Source organism: Paramisgurnus dabryanus, chromosome 23 (assembly GCF_030506205.2).
Source record: "Paramisgurnus dabryanus chromosome 23, PD_genome_1.1, whole genome shotgun sequence".
In the NCBI taxonomy this organism is placed as follows: domain Eukaryota; kingdom Metazoa; phylum Chordata; class Actinopteri; order Cypriniformes; family Cobitidae; genus Paramisgurnus; species Paramisgurnus dabryanus.
This window is the reverse complement of record NC_133359.1, coordinates 2634525-2659141: the sequence shown is the minus strand read 5'-3', so window position 1 is coordinate 2659141 and position 24617 is coordinate 2634525. Positions and strand designations below refer to the sequence as shown.

The 24617-nt window shown below is 38.1% G+C and overlaps 2 protein-coding genes and 2 non-coding genes across 5 annotated transcripts; all 4 read right to left on the bottom strand.

Annotated features, from left to right (window-relative positions):
* Positions 1–459: 459 nt before the first annotated feature.
* Positions 460–6281, bottom strand: slc25a3b (solute carrier family 25 member 3b). Of its 2 annotated transcripts, none has more exons than XM_065277423.1 (8): positions 6154–6281; positions 5699–5848; positions 4094–4218; positions 2341–2520; positions 2037–2218; positions 1508–1680; positions 1238–1348; positions 460–896 (listed from the first exon to the last, which is right to left on the bottom strand). In XM_065277423.1, the coding sequence occupies exons 2-8, from the start codon at positions 5832–5834 to the stop codon at positions 736–738; spliced, it is 1068 nt and encodes a 355-aa protein (XP_065133495.1). In that variant the 5' UTR covers positions 5835–5848; positions 6154–6281; the 3' UTR covers positions 460–735. The 2 variants fall into 2 exon arrangements, with proteins under 2 accessions (XP_065133495.1, XP_065133494.1); XM_065277422.1 differs by lacking the exon at positions 4094–4218 and adding an exon at positions 3845–3972.
* On the bottom strand, positions 962–1186 carry LOC135768300 (small nucleolar RNA SNORA53). The gene has a single exon (XR_010542123.1). It is a non-coding gene; the product is annotated as a small nucleolar RNA SNORA53 (small nucleolar RNA).
* LOC135768304 (small nucleolar RNA SNORA53) lies at positions 1773–1997 on the bottom strand. The gene has a single exon (XR_010542126.1). It is a non-coding gene; the product is annotated as a small nucleolar RNA SNORA53 (small nucleolar RNA).
* A 1209-nt stretch (positions 6282–7490) lies between the features above and the next one.
* On the bottom strand, positions 7491–22046 carry tmpob (thymopoietin b). Its single transcript, XM_065277420.2, has 6 exons — positions 21406–22046; positions 11736–11853; positions 11452–11628; positions 11232–11332; positions 11042–11130; positions 7491–9386 (listed from the first exon to the last, which is right to left on the bottom strand). Exons 1-6 carry the CDS (start codon positions 21640–21642, stop codon positions 9032–9034), a joined length of 1077 nt encoding a protein of 358 aa, XP_065133492.1. The 5' UTR covers positions 21643–22046; the 3' UTR covers positions 7491–9031.
* Between the last annotated feature and the right edge of the window lie 2571 nt (positions 22047–24617).

Sequence of the window (24617 nt, the reverse complement as noted above, 5' to 3'; positions counted from 1 at the left end):
AGATTAAAATTGCACGCATTGACAAAGAGATAGGTAAGAATTAATTCATTTAAGCTGAAGTAAGAACATGGTAAAATATTGAAAAACGGTGGTGTTTTCCTTTAACACAGCCTTTAGATGACCTTCATTTATCAGACATTTAATACAAGGCAAGCACATTTTCTGTGCAGTTTTAACAGAAATTGATCTGTAAACAGCTGAGTGGCTGATAACAATCACCCATAGACAGATTACAGTAAAGACATTTTAAAACATCTTTTGTTAAAACAATATGGCAGTATTATCACAGTTGAATTTACATGGAAACATGAACTCTTAAACCAATGAAGCCAGATTAACATGTTTTGGTTAAATTGCAATACATAAAAAAAAGTAACTTGTACTTCTAAACACCTACTTTTGAGCTCTAATCAAAGCTTGATTTTAAGAAATAAGACTGAAATAAAGAGACGACTCGTATTAATATCCAGGTAGTTGTTTAATTGTTCTACTGACAAACAACCGTCAGAGATTAAAACCACATGGCATTCATTCAAGTCACAAACCTTTGTATACAGACTTTAGACGCGGCAGACCCTATTAAGGGGACCGGCTAATCCCGACTGTGACGATATCAGTCATAGGTGAGCGAGGCAGGCATGGGGGGGAAAAGGCTCAGGACAGACTTAAATATAGAAAACATAAGTGTGCAGCTGTGTTGAAGAGACTAATGGAGGTGGGCGACCGTTGGGCCGTTTACTCTGTGAGGCCGAGCTTCTTCTTGAGGGACTCTGGCATCTCGGGTGGAGGTGGGCGGGGCAGACGGAAGTAGACCTTCACCGAGTCGTAGATGAACCACTGCAGGGCAGTCAAGGTACCGATCATGATAATACGGGCGACCAGACCCTTCCAAACACCTGGAGAAACGCAACATTTCAATGCACAAAATAATCAAAATAATATTACACGCATATCTTTCAAGTTTGTCTGCTCTCCAGCTGTTCTGCCCCGGTGGCATCCCGTAAAGGATCGGGGCAGAGAGACGCCGGGCGAGCAGGTAGACTGATCTCACACGCCAATGACTCAAGCACCTCCAACTGTACAGCCGCAAAGCTGCCGGGAGCTCCTGACCTGATCCTGTTATTCCCAAAGGAACGACAGAACCGGACCAGAGAAACTCCCCAGAGGTGGATCTAAGGAACGTGTTGATTTTAACATTTTAACATTGCATCACAACCTCGACAGCCACGGTCTTTACCTTTAGGTCCGAGTCTCTTGAGCACTTGCATTGCTGTGCTTCCCTTCTCTTTGTTCAACACGGATACGACGGAGTCAGCAGGGTGAGACACAATAGCACAGAACACACCAGCTATACAGACACACAACAAAAACAGAGATTCATTACATCACTGATCTGTAAATGAATAATTAACACACCATGCCGATTTATTAAACTCGTGACACGTTTAAGCGTTCTTAAAGCCAAAATATGTCCATTTAAATGAGAAAGCAACTGTGGGAGACTTACCGATGTAACCGGCAACAAAAGTGACGACCAGCTGTTCGGGTTTGGAGCATTCGCTGCGGGGTTTGGGCACCACAAATTTGTAAAGCAACTCAACGGTTCGCTCAAAGCAGGCAAACTTCATCATGGTGTAGGGGATCTGTCTCATCCACAGGGGAACCACTCCTTTGTAGAACCTACCAGAAGATAAAAGACAATGTCAGGAGAACTTAAACTGTCTGTGTAATCTAACAAATATCCCCAAAACCCTAGAAGATCGGTTTTGGAGTTTGTCTGCTCTCCAGCTGTTCTGCCCCGGTGTTGTCCCGTAAAGGATCGGGGCAGAGAGACGCCGAGCGAGCAGGTAGACTGATCTCACACGCCAATGACTCAAGCACCTCCAACTGTACAGCCGTAAAGCTGCCGGGAGCTTCCGACCTGATCCTGCCATTCCCAAAGGAACGACAGGGCCAGACCAGAGAAGCTCCCCAGAGGTGGATCTAAGGAACGTGTTGACCTAAAGTTACAAGCAGGTGAAGTCTAAGATACTCACGCCCAGAGTCCCTCCTCGGCGTACATCTTAGGGGCGCATTCTCTCAAAGTGTTGGCGTAGCCGGGCTGAGTCTGGATACGCACTTTACACGCCTCCATAGGAGCCAGAGCAATATCAGCGAAGAACTCAGCGCTGGCAGAGGCAGCCAGATACAGGGATGTTCTCCACAAGTATGCATTCTCCTGTTGATGGACACAAAGTTCATTAGCATTTCAGCAAATGGGGTAAAAAGCATTTAATTTTTTCAGGTAATGATAATATAGCCTGAAAATCATTTACTGGTAAGTAAAGCGAGTGAGCTTACCTCTCCTAAAAGGTCTCCATAAAAGATCTTGAACACCTCATAGAAACCAAACTTGCAGAGCCCCTGCATGGAGTATCCAAAGAAGGTGGGTGCCCAACCTTTGGCCAAGCCACGCATGCCATCCTCTTTGATTGTGACTGAGAATCCTTTGAAGATACTCTGGTATTTAGCTGGGTCCACCTAAACGTAGCATTTTGTTATTGCAATGTCAACTGTTTGCATCATCCAACCAACGACAACCAATCAAACGAGGAACTTCAAGGAACATGATGGTTATGAAGAAACACAGTTAATGGTTTCACTTCAAAAATTAAATTTACATGCTTAGGATTGTCAAATAAAAGTCAACCAAAACATTATTTGCAAATAAATTTATTCAGCTGGATAACATCAGTGGCTTAGGATTTAAAGGAACAGTTCACCCAAAAATTCAAAATTACTGATAGACTGATATATTGTGGTGGCCGGGATATTGGCTAATATTTGGATTTATTTTACTATTGGACGATAAATCTTTGTTCCTTTAATTAGTTATTCCTAATAAATACACTTAACAATCTTCCATTTACTGTAATTACATGTGTATTATCGTTTTCATACTGGCCACATTGCTTTATCAATATCAGTATTGGCAAGAGCTGAAAAAAAACCCTAATAAATAAAATTGATTACAAAAATAGTCGCCAGCAAATTTCATTATCGATTTGTTGGTCTGTGACATCATAACCGTCATATTGGACAGTAGATCCGTGTCTACATCATTATGCTACGTACACACAAAACGTGTGGCATCTCGTTACTCGCTCTAGATTAATCACGGGATTTAATTTCGTCTCATGCGAATTTTTCGCTCGAGTTGTTTATTTTCAAATAGGGCGAAGACGTGTTTGAGGCAAAAAGGGGTGTTTTCACTTCAAACGCGCCGCCCATATCGCGTCATTCCCATTGCCCCTTGCGAGGACATGTCTGATCGCATCTTTGCATTGATTTTGTATGTAATCTACTCGCGCAAATAGTTGAACTCGTGTCTGGTGTGAACCCACAGTTAAACTCAATACTTTAGGCTCAAAATATCAAAAAGATTATTAGTAAACCTCAATATGTGGTTTTTGCTCTTTAAAGTAGACTTTTCACATGAACACACCAATTTAGGGTTTTATTTAGCTATAATACGTTAAAAAAAAAAAAAATCACCCGATTAATCGACAATGAAAATAATCGTTAGTTGCAGCCCTGGTATCAGCAATAAGGAAAAAAACAAAAGCGCAAGTAATCGACGCATGTTTTAGGTGAACTGCTCCTTGGAGGCATAAGTGCTTTATTTTTAGGACCAATTATGGACCGCAATTAATAATATTACAATGATAATTTAATAGCAAATAACTGATCCTATTTGTTTTTACTTTGCTAGTAAAGATGCATCAAGCCTCCGTTACACATTACCAACCCTTCACCACAGATGTTATCTCATACAGGTGATGATGAGGGGCAGGTGAGCACAAACCTGAAGACGGCACTTCACCAAGTCGAGTGGTACGACGGCTGTGTGAGTAAGACCACAACTCAAGATGCCCCCAAAACCACAGAGGGCGTAGTATTTCAATGAGCCGAACTCACAGCTATCGCCTTTGTCTGTGACAAGGGGAACACACACATGCTCATGCATCACAACACGACATTTAACATGCTGATGAGTGGGTACACTGGGATCAATTCACACACACACTCGAGTGAGTCTTCAGCAGACACACACCTGCAATCGGCACTTGACCAGGTCAAGGGGAACCACGGCCGTGTGTGTGGTGCCACAGCTGAGAATTCCACCAAAACCACAGAGGAGGAAGTATTTCTGTGAGCCAAACTCACAGCTGTCTCCCTCTGAGGAGAAATCACCCACACCAAGTCTCAGAGGTTTGTTTGGGGGTTAAAAAAGCAGCACACCTAAAGTGTGACCATTCACCTTCTACTTAACCGGATGTCCTGAGATATAATTAGTCTGTAATGGTGTTTACAGTAAACTTAAGTCAGTGAAGTGCATCATTTCTGGATTCATTTGTCTTTTTTTTTTAAAGGTGCAATGTGTTGATTTTAGCGGCATCAAGCAGTGATATAGTAGTTTGTACATTCAGGGCTTCTGTAGAAACATGAAGGCAACTTTCATGCAAGTAGACTTGCAGTGTATGTAGATAAAACGGCTATAAAAAAGTAATAAACACATACGTTTATTATGTAAGGTCTTTATAAAGCACTGATAATATAGTTATGTATATTATATTGCATTTCTGTCATTAGATCCTTCTAAAAGTTACACAATGCACCTTTAAGGCATCATCAAAACAAGTTTGCTGGCACTGTGGCACCAAAGGGCAAAGGCAAAGGTGGAAAAAAGCAAAAAATCATCAATATTTCTTTCTCAAAGAAAATTATGGATACACCCCAATATAAATGTTGGTTTGACAAAAGCAAGAACAACTCTGGCAAAAACGATTGTAATCCTAATACTACGACATAATTAATATCAACAATAACATACAAAAATAAACAAATAATCACAAATCAATCTAACAGTTGACAATTATACGCAAAATGTTCACAAAGTTGTGATTATATGCTGGTCAGGTGCAGGACACACGATATTGGACCCGGTCGTGTTCCCCGAAATGGGAGCCAATCACCTTGCAGCTTATTGTTGTATGAACGCGTTCCTAAGCAAGAGAGCCAATCAGGTTGCGCCTTATTGAGAGACGCAGTACACACAGGTCATGTGCCAGATAGGACGCTTTAAATTAAGAACATCGCGTCCCCTAACCGGCTCGTTGACATTTAATATATTTAATTTACGTAAACACTCACTTCACTGATTCATTAAAATGTGTAATTATTAAACTTTCCCCCAAACACCTTTTAAACGCGTCCTCCATCTGTGTCCTTCACTGTCCGTGAAAGCAAGAAGGCCCGAAAACGAATGCATCTATAAATACACAAGTTAAACAAAATAGCCTTTCATATGGTTTATTATAGGCATCTAAATATATATATATAAAAAGGAGTTTATCCTAATAATTTATAGGATATCTAAACTACTGGTAAAAGGTCTAGTTAGCAGCATGCTAACCCGTCAGACAACTTATATTCACTGAATCGTTGAATAAAGTTTACTTTTCCATCTTGAGCCCTGGGACATCCATTTAAAGCATTAATGGGGAAAGATCAAACAAAAAGGAAGCCAAATGAAAAATAATTGGTTAGGGGTACCAATTGTTACGCTGAAACCAATAAAGACGCAAATGCATTTTACACCTTGCAAGATGAATTGAACATTAAAAGCGAAGGTTAAATTGTTTGACGGGTGTCTTACCGGATACAGCGGCGGCTGCGAGGTTACGCTTCTGTCCGGTAGTGTGTGGCTGCGGCTCCTCGACTTTCTGCAGTGTGAATAGCGGGGCGCTGAATGGGTTCGCCCGGGCGAGCTGGGTTAATGTGGTCGGGTACATGTCTGATGGTGGAACTAAATGAGCAAATCACAGCTTAGACATGAACATACATTTAAAATATTTTAAATACCCAATAATTACGTGTTAAATGAGTTTTAATGCATTTAGTATTATGTTTTGTCCTCTAGCTATCTCTGAGCGTGAGGTTATATGGAGAGGTCAGCGGCCCGACGCTTCTGTGAATCATTGTTAAAAGATTAAAACCCTTATAAGGTATTTACCCTTCTAAAATCTATTCAGCAGAAGAGACCGGAACAAATACTTCACTTTCTGTGCAAACATCAGTAAAATTATTACATAACAAAGAGAAAACTCTTACTTTAGACAAGTTCTCGCAAAATGGCGCCTCCGTCCTCTCCTCTACCGGCTGCGCATAGAGAGCGAGCGATGTGCGAGAGCGCCGCAAAACTGGAACAGGATAAAGGAAGCGACTGCGTCACTGCATGCTCCGCCCACCATACTACATCCTACTATGATGAAGGATTGAACATTTCGTTGCTTTAAAGAAAATTTTCTTGAAAATTACTCTTAAAGTTGTAAAAAAAAAAAACACTGAAAGGTACATCTATTGTAAAATACTATGAGTCTGGAATTTGTGTTTTATTTTTATTTTTGTTCTTCAAATGTTTGGAGTTTCTGTCTTTGATGCCTGTTTTACTTTAATGTTTATATGTTCTCTAATAAAAAATTAAATTAAAAAGATATTTGCTTAGGGAACGCATAAGTAGGCACTTTTATTCAAACTAAATATTGGCAAATTTGCATTTCTTATTAAAGATTATTAACTAAATAATGAATATCTAATATAAAAAAGGCATCAAATACACGAATCCTGACTATGCAACCAAATTTTCTAATAATAGAATTGTCCAAATGTATCCAAAAAAATTTTTTGTAAAATACTTATTGATCATGTGATGGAAAATAATCCCGTAAAATGGATAATCCAAATAAAAGTTACACATGGTATGACTTCATCCCAAAATTTCAACAATACCGTATTGTCTCGTTTGATGAATAAAAAACGATTGATCCTGTAACATTATTTAGTATGATATTGATAGTCATGCCATTACATCCCCAAAAAACCAAATCATTGGCCGTTTCTCAATCCGGAGGTCGCATTTCTAGGCTACTTACGTCATCAATGCTGTGTTCAAAATATTAACAATTATAAAGTTGACTATTTTTCTTAATTATTCGTAAATTGTAGTAATAGTCTTATGACGTGCAAATGTAATATTCAATTAACTTAAATAAACCAGTGTTGATGACGTATGCAGCCTGCATATGCGACCTCCGCAGGATGCAGCCTTTGGATTTAGAAACGACCAATCAGGATTTACGAGGGGCGGAGCTTTCCTCGAGTATATTACGCCATCACAGATCCAAAGTCACCGTACACTTCCTTTGAATTACTTCTGATTGCGTAACTGTCATGTTGTAAGACTATATATAATTAAAATATATATTTATATTGTAGAATTAAAAACGCAATGTTAATATATACTTAGTGGTTTTATACGTAGTAAGCATTCGCGTGTCTGAAGGTCAAACTTGGTCTGAAAGGAAACTTCCTGGAATGAAACGGGAATGTGTTTGGGTCACTAAACTGACCTTGTTGAGAACAAACTACAAGCAGACACAGAGGTCACCTCCAGTATTTCAATGTTTTTATTTCACATCTGTACTGTATTGACTTAAAGATAAATAAAAAAAACAACCAATTTCCCCACATTTAGCTGCCTGCATACGGAGTGCAAATTTGACTTTTATTAATATAAAATCCACTGCCTGAGACACAGCAGACAAAACAGACTTAAAGGGATAGTTCACCCAAAAATGAACATTTTGACATTTACTTTCATGATGTTTTAAACCGGTATAAATTTCTTAGTTATGATAAACATGAAGGAAGATATTTTGAGGAATGTCTGTAACCAAACCAATCATAAGCCCCATTCACTTCCATAGTAGGAAAAATAATACTATGGAAGTGAATAAGGCTCACGAAGGGTTTGGTTACAAACATTCCTCAAAATATCTTCCTTAGTGTTTATCAGAACAAATAAATTGATACAGGTTTGTAACACCGGAGTGAGTAAATGATGACAGATTTTTTATTTTTGGGTGAACTATCCCTTTAATTGTGAATTCAGTATCTGTACATTTAAAAGTAACCCACTTTAACCTCATCAAAAATGTTAATTTTACAGAAGACATTAGAAAAATATTGCAAGTACAATGAAATATAATAGCAAAATATAAAATCAGACTGGAAAATGAAGATGCCCATCACAAATGTATTTCTGACTGAAAAGAAGTTCATTCTAGTAAATATGTTTATAGTACAACTTTATCAAAGCGAAAAAATGTTTAAACAGTCACAGATGTGTAAATACAGTCAACAGAAAAGAATCAGTGGATTAAATTCTCATTCTGAGTTTGGACATTCGGCAATAATTACATCACATTATGAAAACATCACAAACACATTTAAACCGATTCGTTGTGATTTTAGGCTGACTCTCATCAAAAAGCTGAAGCATTATTTACTACATGAGACATGGCTTCTTTCAAGTTCTGTATAAAAGACAATGACTACATGCCTAGTACTAAAACTTAACATCATCTAAACTGGTGAAAAAGTAGTTTGAGTTTTTTTAAATGCCACAATTCGTTCACATAAAACCCAACCATTTGTTCACTAGTTTATCTGCTATGCTGTAGCAAAATCTTTAATCCCAGTCTCATCTCATAATATTCAATTCAGCTCTAAAATCAACTACGCCATGATTATTCAGAAATTTTTATAAATTCATTTCCAGCCTCAAATCGTGCTTGCACTGGCCATGATGTCTTGGCACTCACTGAAAGCTTTAAAAAAAAACACGTCCTGAACTCGTTTTGTGATTCTGAATTGAGACGCACCATACACTTGTGGCTAATGATTCACAATAAGCATTTGTGAACAAACACTACGTCACACTACGTCATTGAATGCTACAAAACAGTAAAATCGCAAAGGAATATCAAAACACAATGCACACAAAGACTATTAAAAACACAGATCTATTCAGACGTTACCGCTAGGTCGTACTGCAATAATCAGAATCCCCCACCCAACTTCCCAAAACTTGCAGATGAGCTAGAAAATCAGTCTGAAAGATGAAGCGCAGGTCGAGGAGTGAGGAAGTTTATTTTCCGTCACCGCCTTCGCCGCGACTTTCCCAGCTGATATAATTGACGACAGGCGTAATCACATTGTCCTGCACAAAGAGCTGACAGGCGCTGATCTGTTCGGCGGTGACGTTCTGGTAAGCGTAGCACACCGATGCAACCAGAAGAATGAACAGCAGAAGCTTAAACAAAATAGAAAACCAGCTGCGTGGTCGGGGGCGAGGAGCCGCCGGTGGAGCGCTGCGTACATCCGTGACGAAGGATTTGGTGGTTGTGTAAACCTTCTGCTGCTGGATGATCTCTTCGGACCTGAGGTTCAGAGGCAACACTGGACGTCCAGCAGCACCGTGGATCGGCCTGCGACATGTGGCCCTGTACAGAAATGATAATGCACATTTCAAGCCATGTAAACACTGCTCGAGTTGGACGGTGTGCTAATATCTCATAGTACTTTATCTCAAACAGGCCAGCTGTACAAAGGGTTAAAAAGGAAAAATGTGAAGTATGCACTTTCCGTTTACTAGTTCAGTCGAAAAAAAAAAACGATTACGCAATGACGCCGTTTCCATTAACCGGTCATGCAACTTAAATGTAATTTTGTCTCACGAGAAGTCATTTTATAAACCATGGCAACAAGTGTGTCTGACTTCATACGGCGGCATGCAGACCCACATGCAGATAACATCATGATACAGCGAGAGCAACTCGAAAGCATACAGTGCATTTAACTCCCGAATCCCTCTACCGAGGGGCTTATTATGCGATAACAACCTGCTGCCTGTACATTATCCCAATTTTTCAGGTGTTTTATCAGTGTGCTTTATTTTGATTGGTTGATCAGCATTTTTATTGGTTTGAACCACAAAACATGTGACGTTTATTCCAGTGGACACATGGTCTGAAGGGGTTAAAACATGCAGGAATGAAAAAAATAAATTACTTATTAGAGGCAATAAGACTCGAAAATGATCTTCCTCGCGCTGACTGACAGATCTGAAGCATGCACACAGACGCATGAGCCTGATATTTACACAGAATTACGGTTTTAAAAATATCTGTTTTGACAAGAATTCACGCAGATATAATTAAATCCTTGCACTACAGTAAATCTTAAAGCTGTCTGTCTCAATGTTACGGAGCCCCATGGAGCAAAAATTAAATAAAGTTTAGTTTTGCGTGCTTACGTGAAACTATCGCGTGCACATGTGAAACTACCGCGTTTAGTTTTGCGTGCTCACGTGAAAATTTCACGTGCGCAAGCGAAACTAAACTTAAAAAAAAATTCTGCACATGAAGGTTTCCCGTGAGCACATGAAAGTTTCATGTGAGCACGCAAAAATAAACGCGGTAGTTTCAAGTGCGCACGCGATAGATTCATGTGGGCACGCAAAACTAAACTTTATTTAATTTTTACTCCAATGTCACCTTAGGGGCTCGTTACAATGTCAATCAAACAATAAAAGAAATAATAAAGTTGAACATATATATGTTCCTATATTTTTTTAACTGTGTGTGCTAAATCTATTAGTTTTACCAGAGATTTTAAGGTATTGAGGCAGTGATTTTGTTTATAAACCTTAAAAAAATCTTTAACTCAAGAACGTATTAACACAAGCTTTTTCTTTTTGCTATAATATATAACGATAAACAATAACATGTGTAATTTTACATACAAACTATAATTCTACAGTCTTGACGTGCACATTACCCTATTTATTCAGATTAGGTTTGGCGTATTCATAGAGTTTTATTAACTTTGTATTGTAAACATTAAATAAAGGTGAATATTTGTGAAGACCTTCCACAGAATTTGCATAAATGTTATGCAGAAATTTCACAAAAGTTCAGATTGAGTGTGGTCCTGGGCATTACCAATGTAATTCATGTACGTTTCATACTGCAAAGTAAAGCCAAAAAGGAAGATGTGTGTGTACGCGCTCGATAGACTTTTATACTACAGTGAAAAACTGCATTTACAAAAGCTCTAGTAAGCCAAACATAAAAAAAGATGCTATAATGAAACCTACATTATTCCAGTGGGCGTGGCAGGTTCATTGGGGAAAATTTCTTTTAAAACATCTCCGCCATCCACAGATGTTTTCTCCTCCACCTGCACCTTCACACAAGCAAATCATCAGCCAAGAGCAGAAATAAACTCCTTACAGCATATATAACCTTGTTGTGTAATTCAGAAATGTGTTTATGTCAGGTCTTTACTTTGGTACGCTGTCTGCTGCTGGTTCTGGTGGTGACCGGTGTCTTTCCTCTGCTCCGGACTGGCTTACTCGCAATGGGAACCGGCTCAGGAATGGGAACTTCTGAAATATTGATCCAATGATTGTTTATTATTTCACTGTGAAATCTTACTTTGAGATTTAAGTGTTTAAATTATCAGAAAAAAAAGAAACATAATAAAATAAGTAAGTTCACACGTTACCATCTTCTTTGTCACTGTACTGATCTTCTGCCGAATACGTGTTTCCATTTTGATTTCCGTCTGGCTTGATGGTGACGGCCTCTGGGATGGTGGTCTCAGGTTCGGGCAGCGTGGTCTCTTTCGGAGGCTGATCAAGAAACTGCTGAAGCTTTTTCTCGTACACACTACGTGTGGATGCTGTCACGTAAGAGAAAGAAACATATTTTATGAATATAATATTGACCAAAGACAACACACATAAATGAAAACATTGATACAATGGATACTCTGAAATAATTACCCACCAACAATCGGACCAGAGAGCAGCCCGTATTTCAAAAGCTTATCCTTCAGCTCTTCATCAGTCAGACCAGAAATGTCATTCTCCTCAGCACGAACTTTGTCCGTCTTTCTTGTGGCTTTCTGAATATGAATAAAAAAGCACAATGAAAGCCACACTTTGTTTACTTTAACATACACACCTAAAATTAAAGAATGCCATAGAAAAACATTTTTGGCTGAATCGTTCCTCTATGTGAAACCAAAAATAGTTCTTCTGTGGGATCGCTGTTAAGAAACTTTAAGCACCTTTAAAGGCGGGGTGCATGATCTCTGAAAGCCAATGTTGACTTTTGAAATCACCCAAACAAAAACGCCCCTACCCCAATATAATCTGGACCTTCTTTTGATAGACCGCATGCGGCGACTCGCAGCTACAGGTGTCTTTGTGAGTGTGAGCGTGTTGCTTGTGTTTGTTTGTCATTTTTAAGTAGTTTACAGTTTTAAAGACTTTTAAAGTGAACTGTAATGAGGATTATGCTGACGTTTGACGTAAACTACTACTGAAGAAGGATTTTAAGAATTTAAGAGTAGCTATGGAGAAAATGGGGGTACTCGTTTTACTGACCCTAATCCACCTGTGTATGTGTTTGTTTGAAACAACCCTGGATTCGGCACGAATCCAATACTCTCGGGAGTTTCTTTTAAAATGGAATAAGCCTTATATCGTGAATCAATCTGTGGAATGTGTATATTCCGATTTGGCACTCTATACGCCTTTTAAGCAAAAACAAAGCGGCTCCGGACGAAATTATTCAACATTAAAAATCCGGAAGAGAGGACGTAAAGGAGGTGTTCGACAGAGACTGAAAAAATTAAGTCTCTCTAAAATCCCCCTTCCTACGATTGTGTTGGCGAATGTGCAATCCATACGGAGAAAAACAGATGAGCTTCAAGCAATGATGAAATTTATGCATGATTATAAAAATGTTTGCATTATGGCGCTTACGGAGACTTGGCTCTCCGAAAGGGACTCAGACTCCGACTTAAAGCTCGATGGCTTCGGCATGCCTGTACGTATGGATCGGGATCCGATTGTAACTGGAAAAGCACATGGAGGTGGAGTATGTTTGTACATTAGAGAAAACTGGTGCAAATGTGTGACTGTGAAGGAGAGAGTGTGCACAAAGGATATTGAGTTGCTGACTGTGGCATTGAGACCTCAGTATTTGCCACGGGAGTTCCCTCAGCTGTTTGTTACAGTTGTTTACATCCATCCTCGTGCTAATGAAGAAAGTGCGACAAGGGAGATTGAACGTGTGGTGCATGAACTGCAGTCTACATCTCCTGACGCACCTAGTTTTATTCTTGGAGATTTTAATAATTGTGCATTGGTGAAATCATTAGGCTATTTAAATCAGTATGTGACTTGCCCAACACGTAAAGATAAAATTTTGGACTTATGCTATGGATCGATCAAAGGAGCGTATAAGTCCTTCGCTAAACCACCTTTGGGAACTTCAGATCATAACATGGTACTACTTGTTCCTGTATACAAAACTGTTTTGAAACGAGAGAAGACACAGGTAATTAAGACAAAAGTTTGGTCTGAAGATGCTACACTATGTTTAAAAGGGTGCATGGAATGTACAGACTGGACAGTTTTTATGGATATTGACTCGGATGTTGATGAAGCAAGTGATGTAATATGTAATTATGTTACGTTCTGTGAGGATATGTTAATTCCTGAGAAAACGGTTCGAATATTTCCAAACAGTAAACCATGGGTTACTAAAACAATTAAGATCCTTCTGTCAAAAAGAAATAGGGCTTTTAAAGTGGGAAATATTGTGGAATGTGACAGGCTAAAATTAGAAATTAAACACGAAATTAAAAGAGCCAAAGTAGCCTATAAGGAAGATCTTGAGTTAAAACTGAAAAAAGGAAATTTAGGCTCTGTTTGGGAGGGAATGCATCTAATAACGGGTCAAGAAAATAGGAAAACTAAAAATAGAATTAGTTTAAAGGAATTCAGTTCAGATGAAATTTTGTCACAAGAATTTAATAATTTTTATTCAAGATTTGATTCGTATGATTTTAACCAGGAAATTGTGAATTTAAAAAACAAATGTAAAGTAAATGCCAAACAGGAATATGAGTGTACGTTTTTTAATGTGGAAGATGTGATAACAGTTTTTAAACAGTGTAAAATTAGGAAAGCTCCTGGGCCTGATAATATTAGTGGCCGTCTACTTAGGGAATGTGCGGAGCAGTTAGGACCAATATTTTATAAAATTTTTGCTTTGTCCCTTCAACAACAAAAAGTACCTGCACGGTGGAAGCAGTCAACAGTGATTCCAGTACCCAAAAAGAGAAATGTACAGACAATAGATGATTTTAGACCGGTAGCGTTGACATCTCTGGTAATGAAATGTTTTGAAAACTTGGTAAAGAGAGAGATTATGCATAAAACCCAAAGTTTGTTAGATCCCCTTCAATTTGCATATAGGTCTAAGAGAGGGGTAGAGGATGCAGTAGCAACACTCTTACACTTAGTACTTCAGCACTTGGATAAGCCTAAAACATTTGTTAAATTACTTTTTATTGATTTCTCATCCGCTTTTAATACCATTCAGCCTCACATTTTAGTTGAGAAACTTATTAACCTGTTAGCCAGCACTTCTATTTTTGAGCATTTTCTGAAAAACGACAACTCCAAACTAAAACGTCTGCAGCTCTTAAACCCTATGGTCTATATTCATAATTCTGGTCTTGTTTGAAACTAGACACTTGACATATTGTTGCCTAATAGTCATAACAACTCAGAGTAGTAAAGAAACAGAGTAAAACAAGGTAAAATATACATTAAATGACTTCCGTTTTTCTTTAAATAACATTCACTTAGCAAAAAAGGTATGAAATGGTCATCTGAGACACCTGGGGACACCATATAGGTAAACTGAATGTCTGACCATGCTGTGATTCAAATTTGAGAATGATACTCCAAAAAATGTTGTTTCTGTGAGCTTTTATTTCAAAAAAGTCCAGGCGTCCTTTCAGAAAAAGTGCACTTGGAAACTCCAAATATACACATGATAACAAAATGACATGATTATCAAAAGAAAATGAGTCAGGACTACATATTACATGATGTATATCAATTCAGAACTTCTCTGCCCACCAAAGCACATAGAAAAAACAATTTCAGAAAAAAACATTTGCACATTATAACAAAATACTTGCTATTTTGAATGTGGTCGCTCATGAATGCACTCCAGATTCCAGTCCTCCTCTGGATGTCAGCTGAAGACCTGTTACATCACATCACATCACAACACAACACAACACAGACACACACAAAGCAAGAGAGGATTTTAGTTTGAGTCAAAAGTTAGAGACATACAACTATTTGTATGAGAAACTATGATGTAATATACATGAACATAATACATACACACATACACACATTACATGAATATATTTATAATTACAAATGTCTTATGTTTGCCAAATAACCTATATTTCTCAGCTGGTAATACTCATATTTTCCACCACATATCTTGTTTTTAGTTTGTATATTCTGTGCATTTGATTCATATAGCTATAAAAATGATTCATTTATATAACATGTCATAGAAAATGAAACCATGTAAAACTCGTATTTTAGTCATCTCCACTGTTACTTTATAATCAAAACAGCTAACAAGAAACTAGAAATGTAACGTAAAATAACTAATGAACAAAAGAATCCACTTACTTTATCCAAGCGAGCGCAGCTGAGCTCATAGTCCGGTCCATCTCTCGTCGACGACGCGGTTTCGTTTATATCCAATCTTGTATCTTTGCTCCGCGATCATGCTCTTTATCAACTTCTCCAAAACACTCTCAACACAAACAAGTCCTCTGCAGTCGACAATCCACAATGGAGATGTTATATCTAACCTTTGAGAGGTTTCTCAGCGGCTCCGGAGAGCCTAGCCGGCTGCTATGCTACCCAAACAAACAAACGCGCAGGGAGGGGGCGTGGGCATTCCTCTCCATGCGCTTCTGTAGATTTGCGCAGAAGTACACTTTACTGACGTAAGTTGAATCCTTGTAATCGTTTCATGATTGGTTACTACCCCTGCCCATCAAAACTTTGCTGGCTAAGCATTGGCTGGCTTTGTTTTGGCGTAATCCAGTCAAAAGCCTATGGTTAGCTGAAGGACATCTGTCTGGGCAAATCGGTGTTCCCGATTCATTTTGAGTTGTCAAACCTTATCTGATTGAACAAAACAGAAAAATAGGGCGGGATATTTATCGGAAGAGTCTAACGAAGCAGGAAGAGATGGATTTTCACTGATAAAACTCGATATTTGATAGAAAATAAACATGATCGATCATACTTAGCGGAAGCGCGGATGTAAATAAAGGAGGGTATTGCTGGATTTATCACTATTTTTCGTTGTTTTGGATTAAAACGTGGGATGCTTTTTGAAGAGTGGACCCTTACGTTGCAATGTACGTTGAAGTTTTTGGGAATTGTCAGAGATGATCAGAACCATATGGCAAGACATGTGAGTACCCACAAATTTTTTTATATGCATTCCGTCTGCATTTTATTTAATCTTATCCACACCAGTGTATTGATTGCAAAAATAAGCTCAGAACATGAATTTTGAGTGTTTAAACTTTCAAATAATGCAAAGTTTATGATTGTTGATTGAATATTTGATGTTAAACAAAGTACAAAAACACGTAAAAACGCCCCCTAGGGACCGCCGCCGGGCCGGTGCGTGTTAAGAAGTTAAGGAATCTGAGCTAAATTACAATTTGGTAGGGTGGATCTTAGATTTTCTGGTACAGAGAACTCAAAGAGTTAAAGTAAATGACTGCTTTTCTGAATGGCTGGTGTCATCTACTGGGTCACCTCAGGGGTGTGTCTTATCCCCTCTACTGTTTATTTTATATACAAATGATTGTAGGAGCAGTTTTAAAAACAGACATATTTTAAAATTTGCTGATGACTCTGTAATTGTAAGTCTATTGAGTGAGGAGGACATAATGCAGGGCCCTGTGGTTGATGATTTTGTGAACTGGTGCCAAAATGCTTTCTTAAAACTAAACACTCTTAAAACCAAGGAAATGACTATTGATTTTAGTACTAAGAGGAAACTAACTCAACTCCAACAAACTAATATAAATGGAATGAATATTGAGAGTGTGGAACAGTATAAATACTTGGGTACTATTTTGGACAACAAATTGTCATTTTCTCCAAACACTGAGGTTCTGTGTAAGAAGGGGCAGCAAAGATTGTATTGCTTACGGAAATTACGGTCATTTCATGTGGACAAAACATTGATGAGTATGTTTTACAGATCCTATGTTGAGTCGTTGCTGTCTTTTTCACTGATGTGTTGGTTTAATTCTCTAAATGTGAAAAATAAGAGAAGTTTAGAGAGAATTGTAAACCAGGGAAGTAAAATAACAGGGAGGAAGCAGATGTCTATGGCCCAGTTATATGGCAGAGAGGTTTTAGGGAAAGCCCAGAGTATTTTATTGGATGATTCCCACCCTATCTATAAGGAGTTTGACCTTCTCCCCTCAGGTATTAGGTACAGGATCATTATCAGCAAAACAAACCGTTTTAAACATTCATTTGTCCCATCAGCTGTGAAACTTTTAAATGAGATAATGTATTTTAAAATTCCTTTGTAAATTGGGTGAATGTTTTTGTGTTGTTTTTTATGTTCTGTGTGATATACTTGTATGCTGCAACAAAATTGCCTTCGGGAAATGAAATAAAGTTGAACTGAACTGAACACATACGCAACCCAGGCAACGATGTTGTTTAGTAGACACGCCCCTTACTGTTGAATTGCTAAAAGTCTCTTGGTAGTCGGCACAACTCTGTTTTTCAAAAATCATGCACCCCGCCTTTAACACAAATTAATTCACATACTAATTTGCATTTCATTAACGTACTAGAATAAATAATTATATAATTATGTAAGACTGTTCCCGTTAAATACTTCAAATATAACTGGAAAATGTTTAACTGGCGATATCCCATAAGTAGGGCTGGGACAACGCGTCGACGTAATCGACGACGTCGACGCAAAAAATACGTCGACGCAAAATATGCGCGTCGATTCGTCAGACCCAAAAAGGCGGCGCAGTAGTAGCAACGCAATTGGCTTCAGTCCACGCCGGTTTCACACAGCAAGGGTGAGCAGTGCCTGCGGCCGCGCGGTTTTTTCAGCGCCCATGTTAATAAGCATGCACCCCGCCGCATGAGCAGCGCGAGCTCGTGGCTCGAAACAGATATAAACGGAGGTCGGAGCCAGCTGCAAATACTTGGGCGGCTCTGTAGCAACAGTGCTGCAATCGTTTCTGCGTGGTTCTGCTGCGCTGCTCACGCTCAATTAAAGTGAAAGTGCTTTGTTTATGGTTTAAATGCTCGTGGATTTACGCGAAAAAGTGTCATTTTACCATAAAATCATGAATGTGATGCCAAGTGTGTTTTAAACAGTCATTTGAGCAATTTAAACAGAAAGCAATGAAATATGTCACTGTTGCCAGAAGAGTGCGCTTTCATTCACTCTCTGTCCAGCAGTAAATGAGTCCTCATCTATCTTAATAAACTTAAGAGAAAGAGATTTAATAATATATGTGCTTCTTAAGTCTATAATTGTGTTTATATCTGTCATTAAATGGACAGAAAAACAATGTGGATTAAACAAATCTAGTTATAAAAATTACACAGACCATCAAAAGGCACAGGTTTTGATGAGGTTTTGCTCATAAATGCATGTAAAATAAAGTAATTTGAACTTGAGATTTTAATACGGTTACTTAACTGCACAGTATGTACAGTACAAATGCTTTTTGAATGCTACCTCTGTCTAAGAATGCATTATTTTGCACTTGTATAGTCTTTTTTATTTTAAAATTTTAAGAGCAATAAAGATGTATTGAAATGTTTACATTCAGATATGTAAATCAACATGTATAACTTGCTATTAGTTAATTAATGGGGAGATAATCGAGAATCGAATCGAATCGAAGTCGAATCGGACTGACAAAATGAATCGTTAGATTAATCGATGCATCGAAAAAATAATCGCTAGATTAATCGTTAAAAAAATAATCGTTTATCCCAGCCCTACCCATAAGCGGGACGAGTAATTGATTGACGTATGAAAAGAGTGTGCCTCAAAACATTGATATCCTGCTAAATGTCACTGTCCCGCCAGCCAGACACCTACGTTTACTTCAGTGTTTTGCATGAGAATTTTTATCCAATCATGACAAACTATATATCAGGTGAAAGTTTTTTATATATCATAAACATTTTGGTAATATTATAATGGAGTGATATTCAGATTTTAAAAGGTCATGGGCCCACAGATGGGCTCAATTTGTTATTACATATTTATAACACTAAAACCCTACTCTAAACCTAGATGACCTTGACAAACTATACATCACTGGAAAGCGCTCAGAATTAGTTTAATATTTAAGGTCATCTGATTATAGAAATGATGTAGTGACAGTTTTTTGTTAAATGATCCCCCTTCCATAGGAATGCATATTAATTCTTATATATTCATAACATTAGATCCTATTATAAATCTTCAAAAATGTTGACAAACAATATGTTATTGGAAAGCTCTAAGAATTTAGTTTTCATATTTTAAAACATTTTAGCAGTTATTATAGTGCAATGATAGTAATTTATTAATTTGTGACAAGAGTATGCAGCAAACCGTTGACACCTAGTGACCGTTTGTTGGTAAAACCACTAAACGTGAGACAGGAACCTCGTTTTTTGTGGTTTTAACTTGAAATTTGGATCACGGCTAGTTCATTATAAAAGGTCTTTATACACCCCTGATTATATAGTTTTGTATATTATTTTGCATTTCTGTCAAGAGACCCTTTTAAAAATTACACACTGCACCTTTAAAAAATATATACTTGCAATATTTATATTTTTTAAAACTACAATTTATTAAACTTTTTTTCTTTATTTAATATTTTCACCTCCAAACACGTCCGTGAAAAACTTTAAAGTGTCTTCTTTAAAGGGACACCATGAAACTTTTGGCCACTAGGGGGTGCTAGACACGTATTTTTCACTTCTAGCGCCCCTAGAGCCCACAAGCGCCGCAGCACTGTCGCAAAGGAAAGGAACTGGCCAACCTTAAAACTAAACTAAAAACTAAACATTTAAAATGCTAAACGATCAACATTTTGAGACAACATGGAGAAACGCAGTCATGTTACAACTTTCTGATGAGGAACTCGTCGTGGCAGAAGCCATTTCTCAATCTGAAGGTTGCAGCCTCCGGATGTCGTATTTCTAATACGTCATCAAGACTGTCTTATTTCACAATATTAACAATTACAAAGTTGACTATTATACTTAGTTAATCGTAAATTGTTGCAGTATGCTTATGACCTGCGAATGTAATGCTCAGTTTACCTTAATAACCCAGGCTTGACGACGTGTGCAGCCTGCATATTTGACCTCCGGAGGCTGCAGCCTTCCAATTCAGAAACGACCAGACGTATTTCCTTGCCTTTTTCCAAACAAATATTGTTGCATCCTCTCTCTCTCCCTCGCCACCAGGATTTTCCGCAATGGCGCTCGTTATTCCTCTTTTTTGTGTGAAAATCGCTCCAAATCCAAGTAAACCGATGCGTTTAGGTCTGCCGCTTTGTAATACGTCACGCGAGTGACAGCGGAACGCAGCAAATGAGGAAGAGAGAAGAGAGAAACGCTCGGATCTGATTGGTGAATGAATAGGGTTTGGTTTTACACTGTGAGCAAGTTTGAGTGCTATAGCATCCTGGATTGTAATGTAAATATCATAGACACAGTAAAAAGAAAGGTAAATACGTGAAAACATGCATCTGAATACAGGGAACTATATGCAATATAATCGCCGTAATTTATAAAGAACATCGCATTTATGTATGAATCAACAGTTTATATAAAAAATTGCCTTAAAGGGGAATCGAACCCGGGTCGCCCGTGTCATAGGTCCGTGACACTAAAGACTGTGCCACAGAGTCACATAATAGAAACTGCTCTCTACAATCCTTAAGTAGCCTCCAGCAAAATTCACGTTAAAAACAAATTGTGTGGAGGAAGTGACGTATGCCGTAAAGCAGTCGAATTTTGTAGTTTTTTTTTGTGCTCTGGTTACTACCAGAAACCCTAAGTTTTAAAATACGAGTAAAAGTGATACAGACCCCGTCAGGCTATGGTAGACATGTCATTCAACCTATTTAAAGTCGATGTACTATCACAAGGGTCTTGAAAATGTATTATGAAGGTTGAAAAATTACATGGTGTCACTTTAAAACAAAAACAGTTTCTAGACCAACAAAAATGCCAGAGTTATCTTAATTTGAAGGTGTACATCACCTTTTCACCCCGCCCACTCAAAAAGGGCTGCGCCAGTTAAAGGGTTAAAGTACCTTTAACAAAAATACATTTACATACTAATTTGCATTACATTAACGTAATGCAATAAATTATAAGGCTGTTCCAGTCAAATTACTTAAACTTTAACCGGAAAAAGGTTTAATTCTTTTAAAATAATAAAGTTAATATTGTTTAAATATAATATATCCCAAGTTTTGACAATCGAAACCTAAATGAAAACTGCATATGGGATTTTCATAAGCCTCTCATGAGCTCACCTTCCCCGATCGGCTTCTGTTGGACAGCACGGGTGTTATGACCTCTTCATCACTGGAGAAAGTGTCTGAAGGAGGAGGAAGGTTCTTCTTGTTGAGAACGGTCAGGTTCTTGAGATACAGCTGAACATACACATCTTTCTTGCTGTCAGCGCTGGGCAGAGAAACATTATTGGCCAACAACTCACTCTTCAGCTTCTCTTTAGTGAGCTGCGACGGATCTTCGAGAAATTGCGCCATGCTTGATTTTCACTACCTTTCACTACTACTTTCACTAACAAAATGCAAATGCAATTATATCGTTATTAAACGCGTTTAGGGCCAAATCGAATTATTTTGCAAATATGTAAAATTAGAAAAAATCAAAATCACACCGCGCAACTCTTGTCTCGCGTTGTTGACACACGTCAAACCGCCGGCTCGCGCCTTCCGTTTGAATGTCCTCGCAGGACTGTACGACAAACACAGCTATAAGTTTTGTGCAAAAGTGGATTTTTTAAGAGATTGCACATCGAAGCTTTTCATTAAATTAAAGTTGCGTTGTCGAAATACGATATTACGCGGTTTTCAAATGCGGGTAAAAGTACAAATAGCTCGACGGCTCGGTGCGCGCGCGCCTCGGAACTGGCACAGCAGAAAGAAGCTCCTCGCTCATTGGTCGACTGGAATCAGTAAGGCGTTCACTCATTGGTTAATACGCTAGAATGACAGACGATCGCCCAAAACAAAGAGCTCGACACAGAACGGCAGCTGCATACTGCTTATGGAGTCTATGTGCAACATTGACTGCTTTAAGATAAACCTTATTATAAAGGCCATTATAGTCTAATAAAGTAGAAAAAGTACAGTTAATGATCTTTTGTGGCTTCTGTTTACAATGAAAGTTAAAATGGGCCTGTGTTTTGGCGTATGTAAGGATTTAATTTAAAGCATGCAGTTTTTTGTAAAGGTAAATGCCTTTCTAAGTCTCATAGAAATTTGCATATCAAGATAAGATGTGTAATCTCTGTAACTTATTTAGCTTTTATGTTTGAGCTCTTAGGAAGTACAGCATTAACTCCTAAAGATGGCAGCACAAGCCGCATTTTACCAACACGAGAGGTATTTAAGGTCAAAGGACAGCTCAAATTCAACACCAAATCTGGTAAAAACCTGTTGTCTATGTATTACACACATGAAGTGCTATAAAGTACACACAGATGTAAAGCACATGTGAAGTCACTAACAATCTCAGTGAGAGTGGACATTTCAATATTTAAATTAGTCATGAAATAAGAAATAACCTTATTTACTTTATAAAAACACAATACTGATCTTATTGCATGTAAATACAAAGGAACCCTGCTGAAAAAAAAACAATAAAACCATTATGGTTTTATTTGGGAATTTTTGATTGTTCTAATGGAATATGGCCTAAAACACAATACAGTGTATTGGTTTTTGTTGGTCTCTAATGGTATGCATTGGTTCTATTGGTTCTATGTATTGGTTTTATGTATTGGTTCTAATGGAATATGGCCCAAAACACACTACAGTGTAGTGGTTTTAATGGTAAAAGCTAATGGTTCCTATTGGTATTTTAATGGAAACCATTAGAATTTTCTGTAATGGTTTTATTGTTTTTTTCAGCATGGAAAGAGCTTGCATTTGTAATTTTAAATTAAGTAATAACACCCCTTACAATAAAATTAACCACTGGTTTAAAAAACATGGTAACTAAAGTTAAACAATGGTTTTGCTATTGGTAATCAATACATAAAAGGACGGTTAATTTTCATAAGGGATGATCGACCTCTGAAAGGATGGTGCGTTCCCGACAACCGGATCTGGGATATTTTCCAGCTAAAAACCAGAAATAACATCTGAATTTAGTAATATTAAAAGTATTTATTAAAAAAGCGCCATTCCAGACATTATTTCTGGGTTGGGGTGGGAAAAATCTTAAATCCGAGATGTTCGGAAGACAGCCTAACTATCGTTTTTGGATGACATCATTAATCCCTACTTTTCAGCTCCTCCCCTCTAAACTGCCTCCATTGTGGTATGACTAGTTTTTCTGATCCAATTAATCCGGATGGGTAATACCAAGTGCCATTAAATGTTTCTTATTAAATAACAGAAGTAAAATAGGTTTCGTGTTGATTTTAACCAAGAGTGACATCTCAGCTGCCAATCGATAATATTCCCATTTTTTTCTATACCTAAATATCTCGCACTTATCTGGGCCCCATTCCACTCATCTCGGATTCACGGCCTCCGCACGTCTAATAAACCCGAGCATGTGTGTGAATGTGGATGAAGGTGTTGGTTCTGACCACCGTCTGGTCTTCCTGGATTCCAGCTCGGTGTGGTTAGGGCACCCTGGATCTCCGTAGCGAAAGGGGCTTGAGCTGGTGATTTCGCCCTACTCTTGTTCCCCCAGATCTGACTTGCTGTATGTTTCTGGGATATAGCTGAATTATAGCAACGGTGCCCAAACCGCAGATTTTAACGCTTAATCTTCAGTTAAAGCTTTCCAAGAGAGCGCTGCCAGAGGGAAACTTTGAAAATGTCGAGCTCTTAAGAAACACCCCTTCTGTCTTTATTGTATTTCATTTATAGAGAAAACAGTCCTCACGCCAAGCACCACATAAAAGTGTCTTTAAAAGCATAACAGTGGCGCTCTGAGGAAAAGGATCTGAGAGGAGCTAAGCAATTATCAACATCAGGGTGTATAAAAGTGGTTTAGAAAAAGGAATGCAGTGTAAACTGTAGTGGGGTGATGACATGTTCAAACATAGAAACTGTCCAAGCGCGTACCACTTCCAAATCCAACAATCTTCGAATTATATTTACTGTACATTTTTGTTTAATGATGGAATATGAGAATCCTTATGCATTGTGAATGTTAAAGCAACAACGTCTGCAAGAACCTCCCGGCATATCTGTTTCATGCTTGCTAAGTTTTTCTCTTATAGAAATGTGATTGTCTTGAAATTCGATTTTTCTTTTATGAAATCGAAATTGCCAGGGCTGCACGTTGACAACAGCAAATGCTGTAAAATGTATTGCAACTTTTACATTTAACATTTCCTACTGTAAAACAACGTTTGACACATTAAGAGAATTTTTCCAAAGTCGCTTTAGGGAAGGCGGCCATGTTTGCAACGCCTCTGTTCAGGTATTTCAGTCATGCAAGACTAAAGTCCTATCTACTTGAAAGTTTAAGACAGATA

Coding starts and splice junctions, on each gene's coding strand:
- tmpob (XM_065277420.2), bottom strand. CDS start 21,642: ATGGCGCAATTTCTCGAAGATCCGTCGCAGCTCACTAAAGAGAAGCTG. Junction 11,629..11,735: donor GCTCTCTGGTCCGATTGTTG/GTGGGTAATTAT, acceptor CTTACGTGACAG/CATCCACACGTAGTGTGTAC. Junction 9,387..11,041: donor GCCACGCCCACTGGAATAAT/GTAGGTTTCATT, acceptor ATTTCTGTACAG/GGCCACATGTCGCAGGCCGA.
- slc25a3b (XM_065277422.1), bottom strand. CDS start 5,834: ATGTACCCGACCACATTAACCCAGCTCGCCCGGGCGAACCCATTCAGC. Junction 1,349..1,507: donor TTTTGTTGCCGGTTACATCG/GTAAGTCTCCCA, acceptor GTGTCTGTATAG/CTGGTGTGTTCTGTGCTATT. Junction 897..1,237: donor CAAGAGACTCGGACCTAAAG/GTAAAGACCGTG, acceptor GCGTTTCTCCAG/GTGTTTGGAAGGGTCTGGTC.